We start from the raw sequence: 23,977 nt of genomic DNA, 5'->3' as shown, positions 1-23,977 counted from the left end.
ATTTATTGTAGATATTTCTTATTGGAATAATGTTTTGTGAATGTGCTTTTGAATTGGCAGTGTAATGAGGGTAGACGCAATGTTATTGCTTTGAAGAATTTCTATATTTATAACTTTTCGTAATTGGGATAACGTAGACCTGCATGTTCATGGGCATTATTTGATGGTATTTCAATGTTACATTTGTTAATTCCTATTTTTTTTACTAGCATCGTTCCCTGGATACACCACTATCCCGACGATACCTACTACGCAGAACCAAACATTCGTGTTTAGCCCGTTGGGGGTGCTGAATTCCCAGCCGAGCATTCTTCCGGCCCATTCTCAGGCTTCTGGAATGAATCAACAACAAAAACCCGGAGATATGCATAAGGTAAACAAAAAATGATTATTATAGATAATCCGATGTTAATCAATCCTGCTAGTCCAAGTTTCTATAGATTATATTTTTGTATGTTTATAACAAATAAAATAGTATTTTATCAACATTACACCACTTATTAGGTTCATTAAATGCCTTTGTTACTCATGGATAAGGTGGAATTCTAATGATGGAATAGTTTTCAATACATCCAGTATAGGTATATCTACCGTATATCGTATATACCACTAAAACAATTATATATTTAAAATTTGTAGGGGATGAGTGGAGGGAAAGTAACAACAGGCAAAGTGAATACAGGAAATGGTCAGACTGTACCACTTCAAACTCAATGTGTGCAGGTCTCTCAGCCAGTTCTTGGACAACAGCCACAAGCCCAAATCATCAGCCCCTTGCAGGTTGGTTAATATAATGTGCCGTGCAGTCACATTGATAAATCAAAATTCAAATTTTTCGATATTTCTTAATACATTTCAATTAATAAAAGTAAATATTCTATTCTATTTTATTTTCTTGTACCAATGCTTAAATATTTTTCTTGATAGTCCTCTATAGGAATTTTGATTTATTAAAGTGACTTATATAATATGCCGTTGCGATTGTCGATTGTTTTTGACATTTAACATTGATGTGACTATATGCGAATGCTATTTTTCCTGCGCTTTATATGTATGTAAGTTATGGGCACAATTAATGTGTGGTGATATTCACAGGCTGGGGGACAGATGCAGTTTGCCCCTTGGCAGATATCAGGGGCGATACCCCAAGTTTGGGCTGGAGGATTGCAAGCTGGGACGATCCCGGCTGGCGGGTTGTTAGCCCCGAACCCCATCTTCATACGAGGCTCGCAGCAGGATCCACCGCCTTCTATGTTCATACAACATTCACCCCAAAATAATGTTCAGCATACCAGTTAGTATTGCCTACATTGATGGATCGTTTTGGCTAACATTTTCTGTAAATACCATTAATGATAGCATAATAAGATAAAGATATTTTGAAAAGCAAACAAAACAAAAATTTGTAGGTATTTGTTATGTGTAAAAAAACTTTTCCAACATTTCTAATTATGTACATAATATAAACATAAAAATAGATTGATTAATAAAATTTGAAAAAGAATCGTTACGAAGTTACATAACGAACATCTTCAAATTAATTAACCCTTTTTGTAACTTGTATTTTACCCTTTAAGTCAAAATGCGACAGATTTTGTTTAAATTTAATATGATTTTTTATATAATATATTCAACGATTTTACTAAACTGATGATATAGGAAAGCACTAGTATATGAATGGCTAAAAGCCTTTTCATATATTATAAAAGCTAAAAGAGAAAGACACAAATGAAGATACACTGTTGGACACCATATAACTTTTTATTAAAGACTGGCTCCGAACTTTGTTTGGCGCCAATATGACTTTTAATTGAGACTTTGAGTAGCACATACCAAAATAATCTAACATTTTGATATGCTACCCCATAGAGACTGTTCACTTTTCTAGAAATAAAATCTATGTAATTAAATAAAACTATTTTTTTATATTTTTGATGCATTCAGAGTTCAAGGAATAAATAAAAAAATCTCAATTGGTCCAGCTGTCTTCGTGTTTTGAGCTTATTAATATTAATATTAATATTCTACGATTATTTTTATATGTAGCTGTGCGACTAATGCTTTGCGCTCTTATGTAAATACAACTTTCTATATAATAATATTGTTATAGGTGAAAGTGTGGCGTCGTCAACCGTCAGTACCACTAAGCCAAGAGCCTCTACCGATGGAATGTCAAAAACACCTCGCCCTCTGTCTAACATATTGCCCTCGAGTGGCATACGACCAGCTTCTAGTGTTTCTACGCAGACTAGCGCTAACCAGGCACAAAACGCTGTAAGTTTCTATTTTTGATAAATATTTTAACTAGCGTTTTCACACTTCAAATATGGCAACACTGATAGTTTTTATATGCCGCTTGTGCATTGTGGCGCCACACTGATAGTTTGACATTCATAGATATTTATTGCATGTTGGATATAAAACGGGCAATACTTAAAAAAAGGCAACACTAAAAGGTTGATATTCATAGATTTTTATTTCAGACTGTTTCTAAAACTTATACTGTTTTTTTTTCTTTAATAATGCCATTGAATTTTAAAAAAAGATTTTAAAAAATTGGGAATGTTCGAAACTTTTAACTTTTTATTAAGGAAATAAAACTTCTAAAAGAATCTTTTAATACGCTAATTGTTCCTGCAATTCAGTGTTAGATTTTTGTGTATAAATAAGTCCCAAAAATATAAGATACAAATTATTATTTACAATATTTTCTAAATACTTAATGTCTAACACTAAATGAATGCCGTGTCACAGATTAGCTGTCAGAGATTTAAATTGAAGAGAGCTGAACTTAATTTATAAAAATAATACAAAAAAAACCTGATTAAAATACAACATAAAACGATATAACAATTGTATATTAAAGCTTGTCGATTCGAAACCAATGTATTGATGGAAGATTTAACTATATCGAATGGATAAATATTAAATGTTTGACTTTTACAATACCTATGAACGTTCTTTTTACTTTGATTTATTTTTTTCAAAAACCTAACCTCGTTCTCGAGTTATTAAGTACATTGACACACGTACATTTGATATACAGGCAAAGCAACGGATGAGGGTGGGTGTACGTGCATCTACGCCGAAGCAAGATGCAGCGAATCAAACGAATAAAATGCAACTTTCAATGCAACAGCAGAAAACTCAGTAAGTATTTATTATTAAAAAATGTTATACCAACGGATGGAGAAGTGAAAGTCTTGTTGTTTCAATGGGCGAATCTTATCCCTGAGATCGAAGAGTGCTTTCGGACCGGACCTCGATGGACTTTCTATGTGCGGATTTTAACACTCGTTGTGAAGGAAAACATCGTGAGGAAACCGGCTTGACTTAGACCTAAAAAGTCTACGTTGTGTGTCAGGCAGAGGGTTGATCTTGTCTATTACAAATGATCACGGAACAACAGCACAGAACTCTGAATCCCAGACCTAAAAGGTTGTAAGGGCTTTGGTATATATATTGCCAACGGTCTAAGAAAAGAGTTCTGTTTGGTTCTTCAGCAATAAGATCTTTTATTTTTCTTCTAGGTTACTGGTTATGAACTCGACGGGCCAAATGACACAGATCTCGAGCGTAGACAAACAGTCTCACAACAAAAATGTGCAGCAACAACAACAGCAGCAGCAACAACAACAACAACAACAGCAGCAGCAGCAGCAACAACAACAACAGCAGCAACAACAACAGCAACAGATAATGCAACAACAAGCATTACAACAGGTAATCTATAACTGATATATTTAGTTGCACTCTAGCTACAATCACAAGGATTGAATTATTTATAAATTCTTATAAAAAGGTTTAGGTTTTATGTTTTCTTGATTTAATTATATCTTGTCTGGTCATGAATATTGTTACATAAATAGTGTTTATTATCAAATAATAATATTTAATGGAGTCTTAAAGAACATAACGCCTTCCGTCGCGATACGCAGTTGAAAAGCACAGAAAGAGGATATTTCTTACTTACCGATTTAAAAATTTCACTATTAAAGAATTTTACAGTAAGGGTCCTTCAAAAAAGAGCGAACCAATTTTTAAAAGGTCGGCAACGCACTCGCGAGCCCTCTGGCATTGAGTGTCCATGGGCGGCGGTATCATGGGATTAACATCAGATGAGACTCCTGCCCGTTCGCCCCCTGTTCTATAAAAAAAAACAGAAGAACCTTAAAAGTTTCGTTCTAAAAAACCGAACTGACTCTGGGTTAGCATAGCAAAATGTTCCATATCCTAAAAATTTAGGCTAAGTAAAATCACGTAAAAAATTAAATTTTAACATTTTACATTACATTATTAAAAATAATGTTATTGCATTTGTAACAGATATTATGGCTGTATTGGCGGCTGGCTGGCTGGCGATATTATGTAATATGGAAAAATTTTGTTGAAGGATGTTTAAATTTTGTACTTATACAAAATTTTATCAAACAAAGTTTGATGTTGTATTATTAAAAGTAACACATATATAATTTATAGTAAATAAACATAATAGTAATGAATAAAAAGTTTGAATGAAGTTTATGCTGAATATTTGTATAATTTATTAGATATTTTAATTTGGTATATATTTCCTTTCCAGCAACAACAGCAACAAGCACAGCAGCAACAACAACAACAACAACAATTGTTGCAGCAACAGCAGAACCAACAGCTAGTCCAGCAGTATCAACAAGGTGATTATTTATATATGACGAATTTAACCACATTTTAATATTAAATTTCACGAGTTCTTAAAGTATACAGGCGATTTTTGCCCGATTTTTCACTAATAACTAGTTTTGTCACACATAATTATCCTTAGTTTAAAAAAACAATTTGGCCTGCTATAAACAGTATCAATTTCCATATTTGATTAAACTGACAACGCTCAAGACTTGATAGTGGCTTGAAACCATAAATGCTAGTGTATACGTCAAGTCTGGAACGTTGATTTTAACTCGTGTTGAATAAAACTAAAATTATTTGAGTAATTATGTTATAGCATGCATATTATTCAGTAGTTTGAGTAGAAAATGTGACTTCCAGTTTTCGGGAGCGGTCTTTGGACACCCGGTATGAAACTCATTCATTTAATTAATGTTGTCTATGGTTTATACGATACACAAAATACACGATAGTTAAAAACTCCAGATAAGACGTAGTAATGAGTAGTTTTTTTGTAGTAATTCAGTGTAATGCAAATTTCGATTTTAATGATTGAAATATCTGTCAAGTGGAGCTTTGCCTAGTGGCTTAGGTGTCTCATGTCTGAGATCGTAGGTTCGAACCCTGGCTTGCTATGTGCGAATGTAATACGTCCTTGCGAAGAAACCATCGTAAGGAAACTGGCGTTAGACAAAAAACAATGAGTGTCAAACGCATGAAGCTGATCACCGACTTGCCTATACAAACAGATACAGAAATCTGAGGCTTAAGTAATAATTTCGTGTTTTATGTCGTAAAAGAAGTTTTTATACGAATTCTTATAATTCGCCTTGAGAAAACTGTTAACTAACGGTCAGATGAAATTTTTGCACTTATATTTTTTTTTCTAGGATTGCTAGGCATGCAACAAGCATTACCAGTGGGTTCAGTCGCTCAGACTTTGCCTTTGGCAGGCCTTCCGCAAATATCTATGGTTCATCAAATTCATCCAGTGAGTTATTCGAATTCTTACACTTGAGTTTTAATTACCAAAAATCTTGACATATTGGTTATAGAACAAAAAATTGGTTATAAAACTTGGTTTTGGTTAATTTATTTCAATGTAGCATTAATAAAGTGAAGAAAATCAAAGAAAAAAACCATCATTTTATTTCCCGCAACTACAGGACATAACCGTGTTTATTTTAAACTGTTAAGCCATGACTTCTAGAACGTCAAACTTAAATCAAGTTTAAACAGCTGTCAAAACATTTTTTGTATATGACGTTTGCCATATTTGACAGCGACTAATCTTACATTGACAGCGACAAATTTTACATTGACGTTCTGGAATACAGCCTTTCACAATACATGGATGTTTCGAATAAAGAGCGTACCAAATCTAAAAAAGGCCGCCAACGGACCTGCTTTCTGGCAGTGAGTTTCCACTGGTGGTGGTATCACTTAACGATAGATGGGCCAGTTTGTTCTAGCTCTTAAGTTTCCTGAATTGTTTAGTTATTTGCTAAATATTATTTGCAGTTGAGTGGCGCTGGTCAGCCTGGCACATTAGTTAGCCAAATAAGCACTAGTCAACCAACGCAAAACGCATTAACGCAAGTCCAAACTATTCCACATCAGCAGGTAGGCAGATTATTATAGAACTTAATAGGATTTTTTGATATCTAACAGCTAAGATTAGAAAAGAAAGTTTAATTATGAAAGCATTTTAAGTGATTCAAGGTCATGGCGCGACAGTTTTGGTACTCTGTAACTGTTAAATAATGAACTTGGTTGGCAGAATTCTATCTCTAGGGATTACAATAATTTGAAAATAGACGGAGCCAAAAGATCAATTTAGATAATAAATCAGCTTATTTCAGATACTTTAAATATCAATCATATACTTCAATCAGTGTGTCCTTTTTTAGCAAACGCCTCCATCAAATCCCGCTATTTCTACCTGCACTTTGCCACTCTGTACCTAAATAACTATAGCTAATAATAATTGTTGTACTATTTTAAAATTATTACAGTCTTAAATCGACGTTTTGAGTTTACAGGAGCTGTTCTTGATAATTTAAAAATATATTTGTTTTCCCTCAATGTTTTTCCTTGTAACGATTTTTATTGTCTCTAATAAATTACGAAGATCAATAAAAACATAATTAAGAACTATTTACTGACTATATATCTCTTCTTTATTTCCACGAATTATTATTAAATAAATAAAAAAATAAAATAATTAAAAAAAATATATTACTTATTTAACAGGGCTTAGTTGGAAGCGGGTTGGTTCAAACTTCAGTTGGTATGGCTATTCAACAACAGTCGCTCAACGCTACTCAAATGTCCAATGTAAGTTTGTACTTAGTACGTGTAACTTACGTATTTATTAACTTAAAGGAATGCAAAATTTAATAAATTGTGCGAAACCGGGTTTCAATCTAGTCAAAACACTTGAATTACAAATAATTATAACCAATAATAATGGTTATTTATAAGTAATCATTGAATAGATGTCGGAGTTGCTATCAGATGGCGCTCATATAAATGTTAACTGGTAAACTGGATATTTTAAAGGTGTTTTAAACTATGACGTTTCAAATTCCACATAACAAATAAACTTGACTTTTGATACCCGCTAATAGGTTTATATAGAAAAATCAATGTTATTTTTTTTCAGGTATCGTCCAACAGTTTAAGTACACCTCAAATAACAATCCAGGCCTCAGGCCTTGGATTAATAACGGCACCGGTACAAGGCTCCGTAGTGCCGTTACAGTCACAAATTGTGTCTCAACAAAGTCAAGGGAAACAAGATGAGAAGCCACAGCAGATGCCGGCTTCGGTAAGTTTTGTACTCTCCGCTTATAGCGTGGTAATTGTCAATTATTTTAAGTTAAAAGATATTCGTTTGCATATTCTTTAATATTTCCACAGCGAGGCTATGGAATTCGATATCACTCCCTTTCTGCTTCTTCTCTATCTCCCTTTAAATCTCTACTCTACAAACATTACCTGTCCATATGTAAAGGTTCATAACTAAACTATATTATGTTATCGTGATTCCTTGTCTACATATGTGATGATTGTTTTGTTAATCATTTAATTAATCTGTAGTTTAGCACTTTTTGCTTACTTATTAATAAGAAGGGACTGAAGGGAGCCGTTAAATATTTTTATTTTTCAGACGACGGTTCAGCAAGTGTCTACCTCTGACGCGTCTACGGAGGCCGTGCCATCGAGTGCGCCAGCTAGTGACGTCACTATTTCTACAACTGTCACCACACCAAGTGGGTTTTATCATTACATAGGCTTATCTGATATTAAGTGTTACCGCCGCCCATGGACACTCAATGTCAGAAAGAGTTGCCGGTCTTTTAAGAATTAATTCTGTCGATCTTTTCTTGAAGGGCCGTTTCTTGTCACGTGACCAACCTAAAAATATTTTTGAAAAATTAATTTTCAAAATTCTTTCAATTATAATTGAATACTTAGAATACTGAAATTTTAATACTTTACTTTAATTTTAAAACCGCCTTTCCCTGACCCCTCGACTTACATGGGTTAAAACATTTTTGTAGATACCTCTCCGTCATCTGAGGGTTCTAAGCGTTCGGAGGCTTCCGTGAGCACGTCAGTCTCAATCTCTACCTCTTCGGCACCCACTAGCAGCACAGTTACTACGAATGTTAAGCAGGTATGGTTTCTGTATATTTCTATGAATAATGAAATACTCCTAGTACATAGCGGGTTTATAGTTTTTGGGAGATTTGTAAAATTTGATTAAAAATCGATTGAAAGACAAGATGCGTGGTCTCTAGAAAAAGGATAAAAATAAAAGAAAAACGTCGGGAAAATTGTTAAAAGGAAACGGGTTCTTACCGCTGATAAGTCATCACTTTTATAATAACTGATTTTGATCTTAAAACTTACAGTCACCAGTTGCGGTCACGTCGTCGTCGACGTTGTCGTCATCGGTGAGCGTGACGTCAGCGAATATGACGTCACCGACGACTATGTCTGTTGCGGCCAGTTCCATAACATTCAAAAACTCCCAATGTACGCCAAGGAACATCAGTTCGCAACAAGGTATTTAATTTTACGATTCTTTAACCCAATTGGGCTGTATTAGACCACCGATGGAGCAATTGGCATGTCTTATACCCAAAAACCGCCAGACATTAGATTTTTTTTAGAACAGGGGGCAAACGGGCAGGAGGCTCACCTGATGTTAAGTGTTATAGTGCCCATGGACACTCGATGTCAGAGAAAAATATATGAATATTATAAACAAACACTAATAGCCTTATCGAGGGTTATCGCCGGGAATGGAACTCTACCTGAGTTCTTAATTATTAAATCAAAATAACGTTAAAATTATTTTCCAGTTACGGACAAAGGGTTACCCAAGGCGATGGTTAAACCAAACATTTTGACTCACGTGATTGAAGGTTACGTCATACAAGAAGCAGCTGAACCATTTGCCGTAAGTTTAAAATAAAATAGCATTTTTTTCCTCACTGCCGTTTTTTATACACACGCTGTTAGCCGATATTTATTATTAAGAAAAATTACATGACAATAGCTTAAAAATAATTGATTATATTGCATGCATATGAAAAAAAAAAATCGAATATCTATTATTCGGTAACTATGTCTTATCGGTAAATGTACTTCATATTCCGTATTATCTATTGGTGTTCGTCTTCGAATTTGCATTACTTCAAAAACGTCGAAACTTAATGGAATAATATTAAATAATGTCTTTAGTGTCGCATGTTGTCAGACACGTAATCACATAGTTGGCTCTTACACAAAACTCAGAAATCTGTGGCCCAGAATAGTTGTAATCAGTAGGTTTAAAAAACTTTTATTTATACATTTCCAAGATATAGGATAAAATGTTAAAAAAATAACCTTATTGTTATAGTACCGATAAAGATTTAAATTTGGTTAAAAATCTAATAATTTTAAGGTAAATCGTCCACTCCGCGAATGGAGTTCTGGTGATAAAGAGCAAGAAAAAGAAAAGGCGACAACAGACGATCCGCCACGTGAGTATCTTTACGGTATATACAAAACAACAATTATTCTAACATTCCTATTATCTAGTAGAATCTGATTATAAATAAATCTGAATCAGAAATATGTTGCTAAGCCCAAAATTTTGCTTAGCTCACAAGAGGAGGAGGAGGGGTGGGGCGGGAGTAATATATTAAACGTAATGCGTACTTGATCAGCCCCTATTGTATGATTAACCTAGCCTTGGAATTGAGTACGGATCGGATACTAAATTATTATTATACAAAACAGTTCACAAAATATGAATCTGATTTGAGGGTTGAATATGTAAATGACTGATGAAAATACTGAATGTCCCGGCTAGACTTTTATAAAATCTTTTGGATACAAAATAGACCTCACTATGTACTTGCCCCATTGTCCACTCTTCATACAATGCAATGGAGCGTAATTAACGCGGAAATAATGGTTATATAGTGGCGCTACAACGCTATATGTTTGACTTCAGACCTTCAGACTGTATCTTTCTTTGATCATTATTTTATAGACGAGTTGGTGATAAGCCTTCCTTCACCGGCATTGTATGGTGTTGTAAAGAACAACAACACAACTATATGCGCAGTTATTTTTAATACTTTAGCTGGCAAGAGAGCAAGAATGGATATTACTACCAGTCTACCACGGATATCGTCAAGCAACGACTCAAATCTTCCCAGTACTAGTCAGGCTAGCAATGAAGTTTCGGAGGCACCTGATACTATCCAAGTAGATGAAGATGCGAAAGAACTGCCCAATGCTCATAAGTGGACTGTAAGTATAGATTTTAAATATATCCATTTACTAACTGATTTTATTATATTCTAAATTAAACGAAAACAAATTCTACATAAGATTAAAATTAAAAAGTCATTCTTAATAGTTCCAAATTATATATTACAATCAATATCTATATTATTAAAAAAAAACAAAAGCTTAAACTGACCATAGATTAAAAAGAAAATTGTATCAAACAACTTGCAATTTAGGATTGTGTACATCAGAATTGTAATATCATTTACTCATGTTATATTATTTATAGGCCATTTTATTTGTTTTCTTGTGACAATAGAATGATTTTTCATTTAAGGTTACCGAAGTATGCGAGTTTATCCGCAACATACCGGGTTGTGCCGGCTATGCGGACGAGTTCCTCATGCAAGAAGTGGATGGTGAAGCTCTACTTCTGATCAAGCCTGAACACTTGGTGATGGCGCTGTCTATGAAGCTTGGACCAGCTCTCAAAATTGTCGCTTGTATTGACTCGTTGCGTCCGGAGAGTGAACAGACAACGGCTGACGCAAATGAATGAGGTATAATCATTTTTCTCTCGTACTTTGACGTAGTCCTTCATCAGGTATCACATAACATCAGGCGTGTTTGTGGTCCACTGTTGTATAAAGAGTAATTAAACACGGTTGTCTGCGTTGGATCACGTGATAACATAAATATACTATACTCTGATTTTTTATTCCGTAGAATTACGACATTTCATTAGTGTTGCTACTAATAAAATAATGAAATAAGAAATGAAATATAACGTATTTTTTGTTTTATCTACAAAAAGGTAAATCTAAATATTTACTTATTCAAATGACTTAATTCAAAATAAACTAATATTTATATATTTAATAAACTTTAATTACGTTATTTTACTTATTTAGTTGGCATCACTGCCTACTAATTCCAGGTTTAGTAAACCGGTTAAAAAAATAAAATATTATCTTAGGCGTTTCCTATTGTTTGTGATGAAAAGGGACGTAATTATCACTCGCAACTTTTAATGTGGAGCACTTAATTAAATGAACACATTCACTAACATATAAAATGTATGTATTGAAATTGAAAAATGTGCCCGGTTTGCTATCTCTGACATGTCAAAAAATGACAGCTGTCAGAATTCTACGGAATTAAAAATTAGAGTATAGTTGAAAGTCTTCTATCGAGCTCTGTGTATGAGTTGCATAATACAAATAACTTAAACTTAAACAGTGGTGGTATTAGTGGTTCGAATAAAAAAAATTGTTTATTGATTACGGATTTTTGTTTCAGATTGGTTTTAAGGCCCCGGATAACTCCGGTGGACCTTAACATGACGATTATGATATCATATGATATATTTATATTCATAAAAATTAAACTCATTGCACTGTTTTTGCTCTATTGTATTTTATCATAGTGTAAATTTAATTTGATAGATAGAGACAAAAGAGTGCAATTAATTTACTTCTTATGAGTAAAAGCCGATATGAGGCATAGTGTTTGTATGTTTGAACCCTTTAAGAATGTATAGTAGCTTTTTTCACACATTTTTTATGAATAAGTAAAAGCCGATTGGAGGCATATGTGTATACCCTATTAGAAATGATACCTATTCTTTAACGTATATGATGTCGAAACGAACGTTAACTATGAAATTGTTGGCAAAATCTGGTTGTAATATAAAAATCAAACGTAAATTTTAATTATGCATTTTATTTTATTTTTTTGACGATATATGTATTATATGTTCTTTTTGACACAGTTTATATCACTTACGCGATATTCATAAATACAACTTGTTTAATCGAAGCGTTAGCTTCATAATTGTTTACCGTTAGTTTACTTTTTTTTATTTTTTTTATTTTTTTTTTTCGTATATCTGGACATGTCGAATCTCCGCCTATTAGTTTTAAGCGTTTGATATTTTGTTATGCTCACGCGCTGACAATCTTAGGTTAAGTTGACGGGGAATTTTTGTACAATGCTGGAGTTTTCCGTAATAGTTCGGCCGTTAGATAGAGGGGATGCAACGCTGAAAGTAATCTTGCTTTATCTTTATAAACTGTTAAAATTTACTTGAATTTTATACAATCACAGATAAATGCGAAATTCTCTCGAGTTAATTCGGCTTCGATACCATGATCACACCAACACCCACAGAAATTACCCCACGTCTTCATGGTTACAACACCACGTTGACACCCATATTTTTAAGTAAAAAAGTAGGTTTTAATTTAAATTCTACGATGGCGATTTGTACTCCCATGACAGATGGGAGTCATCGCTGTCTCCACACTGAATAACCTTAAGTAACTAATTTTTAAGTTTCCATAGTCTCTACTGTAGTGTTTAATGGTGGTGGGTAGATAAGTGTAAATAGGTAATGGCAAGTGCAATTCGTTAGTGTACGTGTCTTAGTTGTTTAATATTTTGTTTATGTTAATGGTGCTACGTATTTTAATTTTATATTTCTTTATTAGTTAAGACTTATTTTTAGGTACAAATGACAACGTTGTTAAAGTTTAGGCCAGATCATTCTAAGGGTTCGTTTACACGCATGCATAAATTATATTAGATAAATTCACCGGCTTTGTATTCTCGGCTAGTTATTTCTTGATTGATAAAGGATAACTGCAATATTTCCGTTTGTCTCATAGTTCGCTCTTATTGGAGTATTACGTTTACACTAAGTCACATAACGGTATTAAAATGGTATTCTTATTTTGGATAATTCTCTTTACACTGCCTGGCATAGATAATGATAATTAATTTGTATAGCCATTTTAAATATGAGTGATTGGGACACCTTAAAGTTAATTTTAAACATTTTATACTTGTTTGGTCTTTTTTAAATTGCTAATTTGCATGTCAATTTTAAATCGTTCTCGCCTTTATAACGGTATTAAAAAGGTATTCTTATTTTGAATAATTCTCTTTACACTGCCTGGCATAGATAATGATAATTAATTTGTATAGCCATTTTAAATATGAGTCCCAATGGACACCTTAAAGTTAATTTTAAACATTTTATATTTGTTTGGTGTTTTTTAAATTGCTAATTTGAATGTCAATTTTAAATCGTTCTCGCCTTTGTATAAAATTTAATAGTGGATGTTTTACGAAAATATATTTTTATCCCAACACTCATTGGATAAAACTTTTACTTATAGAGTTAAATACCAAAAACAGGTCAGTATGATTGTAAAATACTAGTTTATAAATAATTGTACTTAGTATAGTGTGTTCGACACACCAAATGGCTGCACTGCGGGAAAATGTTACGTTGTAAATAGCGCTGTGCGTTTTAAAACCTGAAAAATTACAGTTAATTTTATCTGTTTACCAACTACATACATCAATTTAAACCATGCAGTTATTATAAGACGGTTTTGAAACACACGATCACACCCGTAACAATTTCTCGTAATAAGTGTATGTCATAATTTGTGTTCTCTAGAATGTAACTACATAATAGTTCATATGATATATGGATAACGTGTAAATACTGATAATCAAATTTTAACTCATGTTTAACACGAGTTCCTTTAATTTATGATTGTCTATGTCCTCAAATATCTTCAATAGACAGTTTTGAGTTAAAGATAACTTGTTCAATGTCAATTTCACAATAAACTACAATACGTAGTTAATATATAACGCAACATCACATACTGTCACATCTGGTAAGATATTTTGCTGTAAGTGCTTGCTTGTACAGAAATACAATGGACTAAATAGTATAAGCATTGTACAAAATCACTAAATATATTTCGATGCCCTTGTATTTCTTATTTATACATAGAACATTCGTTAAGACTTATAAAATTTGTACTAAAACGAGTTTGTCCCTCCTGTTGCTCAATTAACAGACACTGAATCATCTTAAATAAAGAAATGAGACTGAATTTTTAGATTTTTATTTTTAACCCAAAAACATTGCACATAATATGGTCTTGTTAGCAGTTTAATCCAATACTTAAAAGGCAGTTTACAAAATAACGTTTGATTTAATTTCTTCAATATTTCTCTAATCGAGTCAAAGTTCAAGTAAAGAAAGACGTATTTGCAATGGGTAACAGAGTATCAATATCGCCTTAGATTTTTCGCAGCATTATAAAATTCATGATTTGGTTCAAGATGTGTCCATTAGTTACCGTAATCTACTACGTTTTAAAGAATTTATTTTTTTATTAAGAAAAAAAACCTATTGTTTTGGACAAATGCAACAAAAACTGCAATTATATTACTTAACATAAATAATAAATTAAGGGATTAACTACCTATAGTTCATATCCACCTAACTGAAACGAAATAAAAAGAAAACTTTATGAAATCGGAAAGTTATCCAGTGGTCTCTGATCAACTCAAGTACAATTTAGATTTTTTCGAAATACTAAATAGTTTTTATATTTTTTTTTTAAAGTCTTTAAATTGGGACAAACAACCTTATAATCAAAATGCAGAAATGTAAATGCGATATTAAGTTTATTGTTATCTTAAAAGTATGTTAGAGAGAACGTCTCTCGTCTCAAAATAAAACCTAATAAAAATTCAACCAATTTTTGCGAATTGCAATTTTGGCGAAGATTTTTATGTTTTAATAAAAGTACATGTTTTCGAGTGTTGCATCAAAATCACAATACACTAAATGATTTTTTCCTTAAAATTACGCGTAGGTTGGAAAGAAGCCTTCTGCTCGCAAGTTGTCGTCATAACGGTAGGAAGGCTGGCGAGTGTCATAATTCTTGTCTTTACGCCCTGCCTGCTTGTCCAATGGTTTTGGTTTGGATGTTTCCATAATTTTCTATTCAGAAAAACAAAAATCAAATTTAGAGACACACGAATAATAAATACAGACCACTTTCTGTCTTGAATCGCTTTAAGATTTTGCCTTAAATGAACAACACTTCTCAGAATCTCAAACTGAACAAAGGTATAACAATAAATTAAATTAAGTATATAAAGAAGAACCTATTTGAATTACTGAATCCAGGCCATTAATAAACGACTCTGAGTTAGCAATGTTAATGTAATTATAAAGGTACAGCGTATTGGTCCTAAGCCCATTCGAGACTTATACATTTCTGTATCTAAAATTATAACATCCTGAATATTACCCTAGATTGATCGGTGAAATCCGTAGGCCTGCTGGCAGGTAGCGGTCTGATCATCATGCGGGTCTTGGCAAGAGGTGAATTAGGCCCTTTGAACGAGATCCAGTATATCGACTGACCATGGTGATCTTCAGGAGGGGAATACTTGCCATTCAAGTTACTGTCAACAAAAATAATATTTCGTGGAATCAATAGAATACTGCGGATAATATATTTAAACTTTTTCCTGCAAAAGTCTTTTTGAACCGGTGTGTCATCCTATACATACGTAGGTATCTTAAAATATACTGTGGACAATAAAAATTCTTGCAATAGACTATATATTATATATATAGAATATAGACACATTATACTAGTGAATACAGTATACCTCTTATCACATTCCTTGTACCACCACGCTCCACCATGTTCTACCGCGCAGGTCCCATCCTTCCACTCGTCATTATCCACATCGGGAGTGGAAAACTTCTGACCCGCATGATATGACAAAGAATCGCCTAAAATTATTAAATCATTGATTTTAAAATATAAACCCGCAAGCTCAAGCACATTGACCATAACTAAAGTTGTGAATTTGCTTTTGTGTTTCAATCGATGATCCATACATTGGGGAGGGGAGGAGGCAGATGTAGCTTCCAATGCAATGGAAATATTAATTTCGATATAGTTCTTTCACTTTCTTTTGTTGCGCCTGTAATTGTTAGCTGTTATATCTTCACATATAAATTATGTCATAAATTTATACGCAAGTAAAATGAAAATTTTCTGGGCTGAATAATTCGTTCGTTAATAAGTTCCCTTTGGAGTAGACACTCTTTGACCGTCAACTACACAGGCGCTAATTAAATATTTAAGTTGGTGCCTGGTAGATAGTACCTACAAGTGAACTCAAAGATCATGGATACCTAGATTAACAGCATTAAAAGAACACTGCCAAAGGGACCGAGCTTTTAAAATTTGTTTTAATTTTCTATTTATCAATATTGTAAATACTGTATATTAGTGTGTTGGAATGAAATAATATTATGTTCTGAATACACATTCAATGTCTCAGCGTTTCCGGTTAATCGTTGACTCGTAAAATACCTACGCGGAACGTTGATACAAACTATACAAAATATTTGTTATGAAATAAATCATACTATTATTATAAACTTTTATAGCCTTTAAAACTGTAATTTCTCCCTTTAATTTTAAAGATTGTATATTTACCAGCATTTCCTCTGTAAGTGCCCAAAGTACTGATTCTGTATCCTTCATATTCGGGTCCGACAGTGAACACTGAAAATGTTGCAAAAGCTTCTTGGTTGGCTTGAGATTCCATTTCAATTCTCAATTCGTAGAGTTTCTGATTCGTGAGGTAGTTAACTTTCTCGAGGCCGAGCCAAAACTCACCTGCCAGGTTACCAAACCCATACTTATAATCTGACCATGTTTTAAAGAAGTCTTGGGAGCCGTCAAATCGATTTTGTATGACCTGTAATGTTAAGGCTCATTAGAGGGGTTTGAAGGAGCTATCATAAATCACTAATAGGTTTAACATGTTAATTAATGTACTAATCATAGGTACCTATCAATATCACAGATCAAATATTTTTTTATCCAATTGTATTTTATTATGAATCTCTAATTCATATTCTTTATCTTTGCTCAGAGGTAGGCGTGAAAATATCTATTGAGTAGGTTCGGAGATTATACCATAAGTAGAAACCAGGTGTAGGTATGTACTTTAAAAAGAAATCAAATAATATGTCTGTAGCGCACAGACATAAATTTTATAAAACAACCAAACTATTTTTTCATGGTTTTCGCCATTACATTGAACTGGCCTCGAAACAATTATGATCTAGCAACAAATCTCATTGCCCTAAAGCCCTGGAATAGGTTACATTTTATGAAATTCAAAAATATTGTGAGCTCGACTTTAAATATCGACTAGCATGTTCTTACTGCAAAGAAGCCGTGTACTTTTCTAAACTCACCGTCCAGCCACCGCCCGCACTGCTAAGATCACATAAAACGTAGAAAGGCTCCATATCATCGGGTCTAATTTTATAAATCCCTGACACATTGAAGCCCTGCATTTGAATCTCCTGGCAATCTGTTGGATATCTTTCGATGCGATCCACTCTACCGATTCTGGAAACAAAGAGTTCATTTGCGGCTACGAAAACATAAAACGTAAAATGTATTTGACATTGATTCCTAACTAAATAAATTTTTGTTGATACTTTTGATGATATGCTACAGTGCGCGGCAGATGAAGATTTGCGTGATTTTATTAAGTTTTAGTAAAGACTCTTTGAGTGTTGTATTGGAGGTTTAGTGGGTGGTATTAGCTTCCAGCTCATATTATTATATGATATATATTTAGTTCACGAATAATATTGTAACTGCCTAAATGTGGTAAGCAATTCTCATGCGATATACTCGTATTATATTATGTAAAAAAACTAACTTGCAGTCACATTTTTTCGACTTCTGTTCCTGTAATGCTCTTCTAAATTCTGAGATTAGTCCAATTGCTTCCAAAGATCCAGTTACGTCAGGCCTGTAAGGGAATTCCAATATATTTTTGACATACGGGAGTCATACTTAGTAAAAATTCCTAATTGATGAAATTTTAGAAACTAAAAAAGAATATGATCAATGGAAGACATACATTATCGTTCGGCTAAAATATATAAAAAATATTGTGTCCACATTATTTTTAAACTCTTAAATCACATTTACTGTTTACATCAGATTTTTCTGTCAATTATTGAATAACTATAGCAAAGTTTTCAAATCGCTCCGGGCTTTAGATAATAAGCAACCTTGCATAAGTTTAATTGAAATATTTTAAAGAAAAAGTTAACATTTATAGGTAAATCGATCCTTTTTAATTTTACATATGTCTCTGTATTGTGATGGTTAAGCCAAGGGCGTCGAAGAGGGACAGCATTTACTACATAAAAAACATTTACTTCATATACAGGACAGCATTTACGACATATACAGTTTACCACTGTACCTATTTTTTCTGGCCTTTTCACGCCATGCCACCAGCACAAAACTACTTCTACAGGTTAGGGTAGAGTAAGGTAATGGGAGTCAGCGGGTAATGGGAGTCACACACACATTCACGAAACAGTACTTGCGAGCAACGCGTTAACGGCGTCCCTACCCCCGCCCTGGCCCCCCGGCGACACCCGGGACGAATCACGCCACTCGCCAGTCGCCAGTTCGTGTGCAGACCTTCAAAGTATACCCGTGTTTTGTTTTTGTGCTCCGCTGATCTAATTTTACGTCAACGCACATTAGAAGGTAAGTGTCGAATATCTTGCATTATATGAATAATACTTTTACATGCATTTGGTTAAACGTTCGAAATGGTGATGTGCAGTTCAGATTACCTCAGTGTTTTTAAGTTTTTTTTATTTTTTTCTCAATGGTGTAATTGTGGGTAATAAGAGTTATGTGACTCCCATAACCCGCAACTGTTCATTTTGCATTTAATCATTTTTGTTTCTTTGTAGATGCCGAAATTACGAGTTAGAACAATTGAAAAGGCTTCCTGGTCTTCTGATAGCCTAAAAAGGCTATAAAGCTTGTTGAGAGTGGTTCTTCCATTAGAAATTCTGCTAAGGTAATGGGGATCCCATTTTCAAGCCTTCAAAAGAGATTAAAAGAAGGTTTTACCTTAGCACCACGTCTAGAACGATTCACTGTCTTTAGTGCTGAGACAGAAGCCGAGTTAGCGAACTTAGTAAAGAAAATGGCAAATATTTTTTATGTTTCCATTCCACCGATGTTTATTTTCCCTAGGAAAAGGTTGACTCCTCTGCTGGAGAAGGATGGTCCAGCAGGAGCGCTTTACAATTGCTCTAACAACGGTTGGATTAATGAAAATCTCTTTCTTGAATGGTTCAAAAGCAGCACGCTAAGCCATCTGTAGATGAACCCATCCTTTTAATACTAGACAACCATGCTAGTCACATTTCTCTTTCCGTTTACGATTATTGTAAATCCAATCACATTCATATGTTGTCTCTGCCACCACACACGTCACACAGAATGTAACCTTTGGACGTTTCTTTCTTTGGTCCGCTTAAAATGACCTATAAAAAGGAATGTGACTTATTTTTAAAAAGCCATCTTGCAGAAAAAATAACCCGGTATGACGTAGCATCCAAAGGAGAATCGGGGTTTAGAGCTACTGGAATATTTCCACTAAATCCGGAAGTGTTCACAGAAGATGACTTCATCACTGCAGAAATTCTCCAATCTGAGGCTATCGTAATCCAAGAGTGCAATGATTCTCTTGCAGCTGCTAGCACGACTCCCAGCAAATATAACAAAGTTCCTAGAATGTTTGAGGGCAAGAAAGCCCATTTGATTCTGAATCAGATATTGTTTATGATTTAATTAAGTTATTTATTTATTATATAAGTTACCAGAGAAAAGACCTGTTATAAATATAAGGAAGGGCCGAAAGAAGCAACACGCTACAATTTTAACTTCAACGCCAATAAAAGAAAACCTGATAGAAAAAGAAAATAAAAAAAAATAAGAAAAACAAAAGAGATGGAAAGGTAAAAGTCAAGGAAAAAAGTCAATAAATAAGAAGGGTCCAGAAAAGGCAAAGCGCCAGATACTGCAGGAAAGTAACGAAACTTCTGTCTCTGATAATGGCCCCGACGATTTATGCCAGGGCGATGAGCAGAAGATGCAAGAAACAGATGCCTAGTGTGCAACGATATTGGGAAAAACAATGAGATCTGGTTCAGATGCACCTCGTGTGAGGTATGGGGTCACGCGAAATGCACTGGGTGGGACTCAGCGGAAGGTTATGTCTGCGATATCTGTTTGACTCCAATTGCCCCCAGGGTGACCACCATTAACCCCATGTAGGTGTAATGGGAGTCAAATCTGTTTTTTTAAAACTTTTATTATATCCAAAGTTGATTGCCAAACTGAGTGAAAATTATTTCTATTAATAGTTATTTAAGTAAATAATGTTTAAAGGCGGTAGCAATAAATATTTTCTTCTTAATAGAAATTTTATTTGAGTTCTCGCTTAAGTGACCCCCATTACCCTCTTTTACCCTAACATTATATTCAATATAAGCAAACTTCATTATTTATACTTGTATTGTATTTGTACATTTATAACGATAAAACTTAATCGATTCGAACCGATTTCAATCTTTTTAACAAAATAGTTTAAAAATAATGAATGGGACTGCTACTTCCTACTATACTAAACAAACAAGATGCAACCAAAATACGCGGATGCAGTTTACATACCTGACCACAGTTCTTGCATTCTGTCGAGTCTTCACTTCGGATATAATCGAGGCAATTGATTCGACACTAGCCATTATATTCTTCATATGACTTTCCAAAAATGTCAAACGATTATCCAATGACGTTTCCATTTGGTACTCGGTCCCTTCAACTAAACAATAGTATTTTAAGTAATGAATCATTTTCTAAATAGCCGGGACACTTACATCAAATTCTGGTTTGTTTTATGTTACGGTTCATTATAGATAATTAATGTACTGTACTATACGATTTCGGTCACGGGTTCGGATATACATATAAAGGGTTTAAAAAGTTTTATTAATATAAGTTATTACTGATTATGAAACAAAATCTTGTCTTATTTACTAAATAAACCGTATGTATAACTACTACGATATACCGAACAGCAAGGGAAGGCGCGGATATAAATATTCTTATAATTATTTACCCTTATCACTCGTTCGTAGAGTCTTATCAAATAATTTTTTTATATCACTTATATCTTGCTTTATTCTATCTAATTCAGGTTCCATTTTCTCAGTGTATCCTGAATTTTGGACAGTTTTAAAGATCTCAGTTAAGTATTTAAGAATACTATTAGATTTTTCATGTACCTCTATATCTAACCTATTTAGTCTGAAATCTATGCTATCAACTTTCTTTAAATATTTTTCACTAGACGTAATTGATTCCAACAGCTTTTCTAAAACCATTTCACTGTCGGATGTTGATTGTGGGACCCGCGTAAAATTTCTATGTTTTTTTGAAGTTATCATTGCATTGGTTAATTCATTTTCGTATTCGTTTTTCCACAACATTTTGTCGCCGTGGTCGTTTTTACGCTTTCCGTGTCTCTCACTTTTAGCTTCACATAAAAAGCTTAAGAGATATAAAAGAATAAACTGTTTCACAACCATTTTGAGGAGTAGCTAGCGTGTGTGTTGATCGAAGACTGGAGAATATCATATTTCGACGCGTAGATAGTTGATAAATAATGAAGCGACCAAACAAAAACACATTTACTATATAAATACCTTTTAGATGAATTGCCTGTGACGAGCAATTGTTTCGATACATCATAATCATGTACACGCTGTGTTTATATTAAATTAAAGAAAACAAATATTTAGTTAATAATAACTACAACTGGATAGTAAGTTACAATAAAAAGGCCATATTTCTGCGCCTGTTGCATAGACAAATTTTACGGCAAAACCATCTAACATCAGCCTACTGTGTTATTCACTGGTAATCGAACGTCGTCTTATTGGCTTCGAAAACGACTTAGAACCATCAAAGATTCAACTCTGCCAGGGAATTTGGGTCCCATGCGATAATTAATTCAGAACCAAGATCAGTACTGACGCAGAAATATGTTCTCTTAACGAAATAGCAATTGCCTCACCTCGCATAGTCGGAATCTGCGCTAATTTCTCAGCCACAGACTGTTTCAACCTTTCCAGGTCAAGTTTCAGCGATCTCAGAGTGTCCTCCATGATTTCTGCTTGCGGTGCCTTTACAATCCGCAAGAGTTCGGCCAAATACTTTAATATGGTGTTTGTCCGATCGTGAAAGGTTGCATCGAGGTGACTGATCTTCTTTTCTACTGTTTCAACCATCTTAAGGTATCTCTCGCTTGCCATCAATGTATCAACAAATTTCTCTACAACCATCTCCCCCTTCAGAGACCGACCTGTGGTAGTTGGCCGAGAAACATTGTATTTTGTACTTACATAGTTTAGATCGTCGTATAACCTGTCGTCTTTTTCCCTTTTCGCGATAGATGTACAGAATAGTAAGGAAATAAAGATAATTGTTGCACACATTTCAAGTGCAGTCACCTGTGACCTGTCGCCGCTTACTGGTGTTTAATGAACGTGCAATGTGAACATGTTAATTGATATTAAACTTATTTTAAAACATTTCCTCTTACAGCCCTCATTGTTGGGCATATGTAAACAAATAATACTGAATGTTTAAGTAACCAACTTAAACATATACGTAGGTTGTATATGGCTACAAAAGTATCTTTCTGGTTTGCAATAAATACAATTCGCGAATCTATTTACAATATGGTACGATTTCCAATGAAAGAAAAATTTATTCACAATAAGATAATGATTATATTTCGCCCATTTATTTCAGTGTAAAATTTTGGTGGCGCCGTACCTTTAAGTTATGGACCTCAGATTTGTGTATCTATTTTGTGAGCATTTGTACTTTCTAAAATGCACGTAAGAACAGCCTTCTGTGCCTGACACACACCGTTGACTGTTTGGGTCTTAAGGCATGCATTCGAATTCGTTACAATGTCCTCCTTCACCAAATAAGCGAGTGTTAAATATACTTACGTAAATTAAAGTTTCATGGGTGCAAAGTCGAAATTTGAACCTACGACCTCAGAGAGAGTCCACTATAACTACTAGGCCCATGAGCCTCAAAAGAGTTGAGCTTCAAAAGGAACCATATTGACTGTTCCTTAAGGAAAAACTTAACAAAAAATTACTAGAGGAAAATATATATTGCCTGACCGACAACTCTGTAAAACGAATGCAAAATCTTATTCATTTATAATTAAAATTCTATCAGTCTTTAGGTGAGTTCAGTTTTGTAATAAAATAGCCCATTTTAAAATAAAATCTGATGATGGCCAAAACATATTTATCCGTTACAAGCGAAGTTGTTGTGAGATTGTAATTATATATATAATTATATATAATTACAATCTAAACCATAATCTCGAAACCATACTACTACCTAACCACTGAGAAATAAAATTATATATATATATATCACAGAAAATTATAAGTGTGTTACTAGTACTCATTCATATCTATAACTTATAATATTATAAAGATATTATTGTTTATTTGCAATGAATAGATTCCGTAACTACGGGACCGATTTAAAGGCTAAATAGTATGAAATTACAATTGTGTTACCCTAGGTGTGAAAATGAGTAATGAAAATTTCAATAACCTTTCCTTCGGGCACGCTGCAGTAACTATTGGCAATAGAGGTTTATAGAAGATATCAATCAATCAAATCAAATCAAATCAAAATTTATTCATATATACCTAATTAGTTTTTTATTCTTTATTACTTATCTAGCGACCCGCCCC

The 23,977-nt window shown here is 33.7% G+C and overlaps 2 protein-coding genes across 7 annotated transcripts in view; one reads left to right on the top strand and one right to left on the bottom strand.

Annotated features, from left to right (window-relative positions):
* Positions 1 to 14,357, top strand: part of LOC110999997 (putative mediator of RNA polymerase II transcription subunit 12) — a 29,864-nt gene extending 15,507 nt beyond the window's left edge. For 2 of the 6 annotated variants that reach the window (XM_045634127.1, XM_045634130.1), the window contains exons 10-29: positions 210 to 373; positions 640 to 780; positions 1,096 to 1,294; positions 2,111 to 2,274; positions 3,047 to 3,150; positions 3,531 to 3,723; positions 4,583 to 4,676; positions 5,029 to 5,055; positions 5,538 to 5,638; positions 6,169 to 6,270; positions 6,901 to 6,984; positions 7,313 to 7,477; positions 7,820 to 7,922; positions 8,214 to 8,329; positions 8,568 to 8,721; positions 9,021 to 9,118; positions 9,608 to 9,686; positions 10,277 to 10,464; positions 10,781 to 11,003; positions 11,743 to 14,357. In XM_045634127.1, coding sequence (XP_045490083.1) covers positions 210 to 373; positions 640 to 780; positions 1,096 to 1,294; positions 2,111 to 2,274; positions 3,047 to 3,150; positions 3,531 to 3,723; positions 4,583 to 4,676; positions 5,029 to 5,055; positions 5,538 to 5,638; positions 6,169 to 6,270; positions 6,901 to 6,984; positions 7,313 to 7,477; positions 7,820 to 7,922; positions 8,214 to 8,329; positions 8,568 to 8,721; positions 9,021 to 9,118; positions 9,608 to 9,686; positions 10,277 to 10,464; positions 10,781 to 11,002 — 2,498 coding nt within the window. In that variant the 3' untranslated portion in view covers position 11,003; positions 11,743 to 14,357. Of the gene's footprint in view, positions 1 to 209; positions 374 to 639; positions 781 to 1,095; positions 1,295 to 2,110; positions 2,275 to 3,046; positions 3,151 to 3,530; positions 3,724 to 4,582; positions 4,677 to 5,028; positions 5,056 to 5,537; positions 5,639 to 6,168; positions 6,271 to 6,900; positions 6,985 to 7,312; positions 7,478 to 7,819; positions 7,923 to 8,213; positions 8,330 to 8,567; positions 8,722 to 9,020; positions 9,119 to 9,607; positions 9,702 to 10,276; positions 10,465 to 10,780; positions 11,004 to 11,742 lie in introns of all 6 variants that reach the window. The other 4 variants (XM_022269308.2, XM_045634128.1, XM_022269325.2 and 1 more) reach the window with 4 other exon arrangements.
* Positions 14,358 to 15,040: 683 nt separating this feature from the next.
* On the bottom strand, positions 15,041 to 21,777 carry LOC111000162 (angiopoietin-related protein 7). The gene is made up of 8 exons (XM_045634261.1): positions 21,304 to 21,777; positions 20,856 to 21,006; positions 18,025 to 18,117; positions 17,549 to 17,705; positions 16,779 to 17,043; positions 15,937 to 16,063; positions 15,570 to 15,726; positions 15,041 to 15,256 (listed from the first exon to the last, which is right to left on the bottom strand). The coding sequence occupies exons 1-8, from the start codon at positions 21,770 to 21,772 to the stop codon at positions 15,119 to 15,121; spliced, it is 1,557 nt and encodes a 518-aa protein (XP_045490217.1). The 5' UTR covers positions 21,773 to 21,777; the 3' UTR covers positions 15,041 to 15,118.
* Between the last annotated feature and the right edge of the window lie 2,200 nt (positions 21,778 to 23,977).

Source organism: Pieris rapae, chromosome Z (assembly GCF_905147795.1).
Source record: "Pieris rapae chromosome Z, ilPieRapa1.1, whole genome shotgun sequence".
Lineage (NCBI taxonomy): Eukaryota > Metazoa > Arthropoda > Insecta > Lepidoptera > Pieridae > Pieris > Pieris rapae.
The sequence above is the reverse complement of the archived record's forward strand: the minus strand, read 5'-3'. Positions and strand labels throughout refer to the sequence as shown.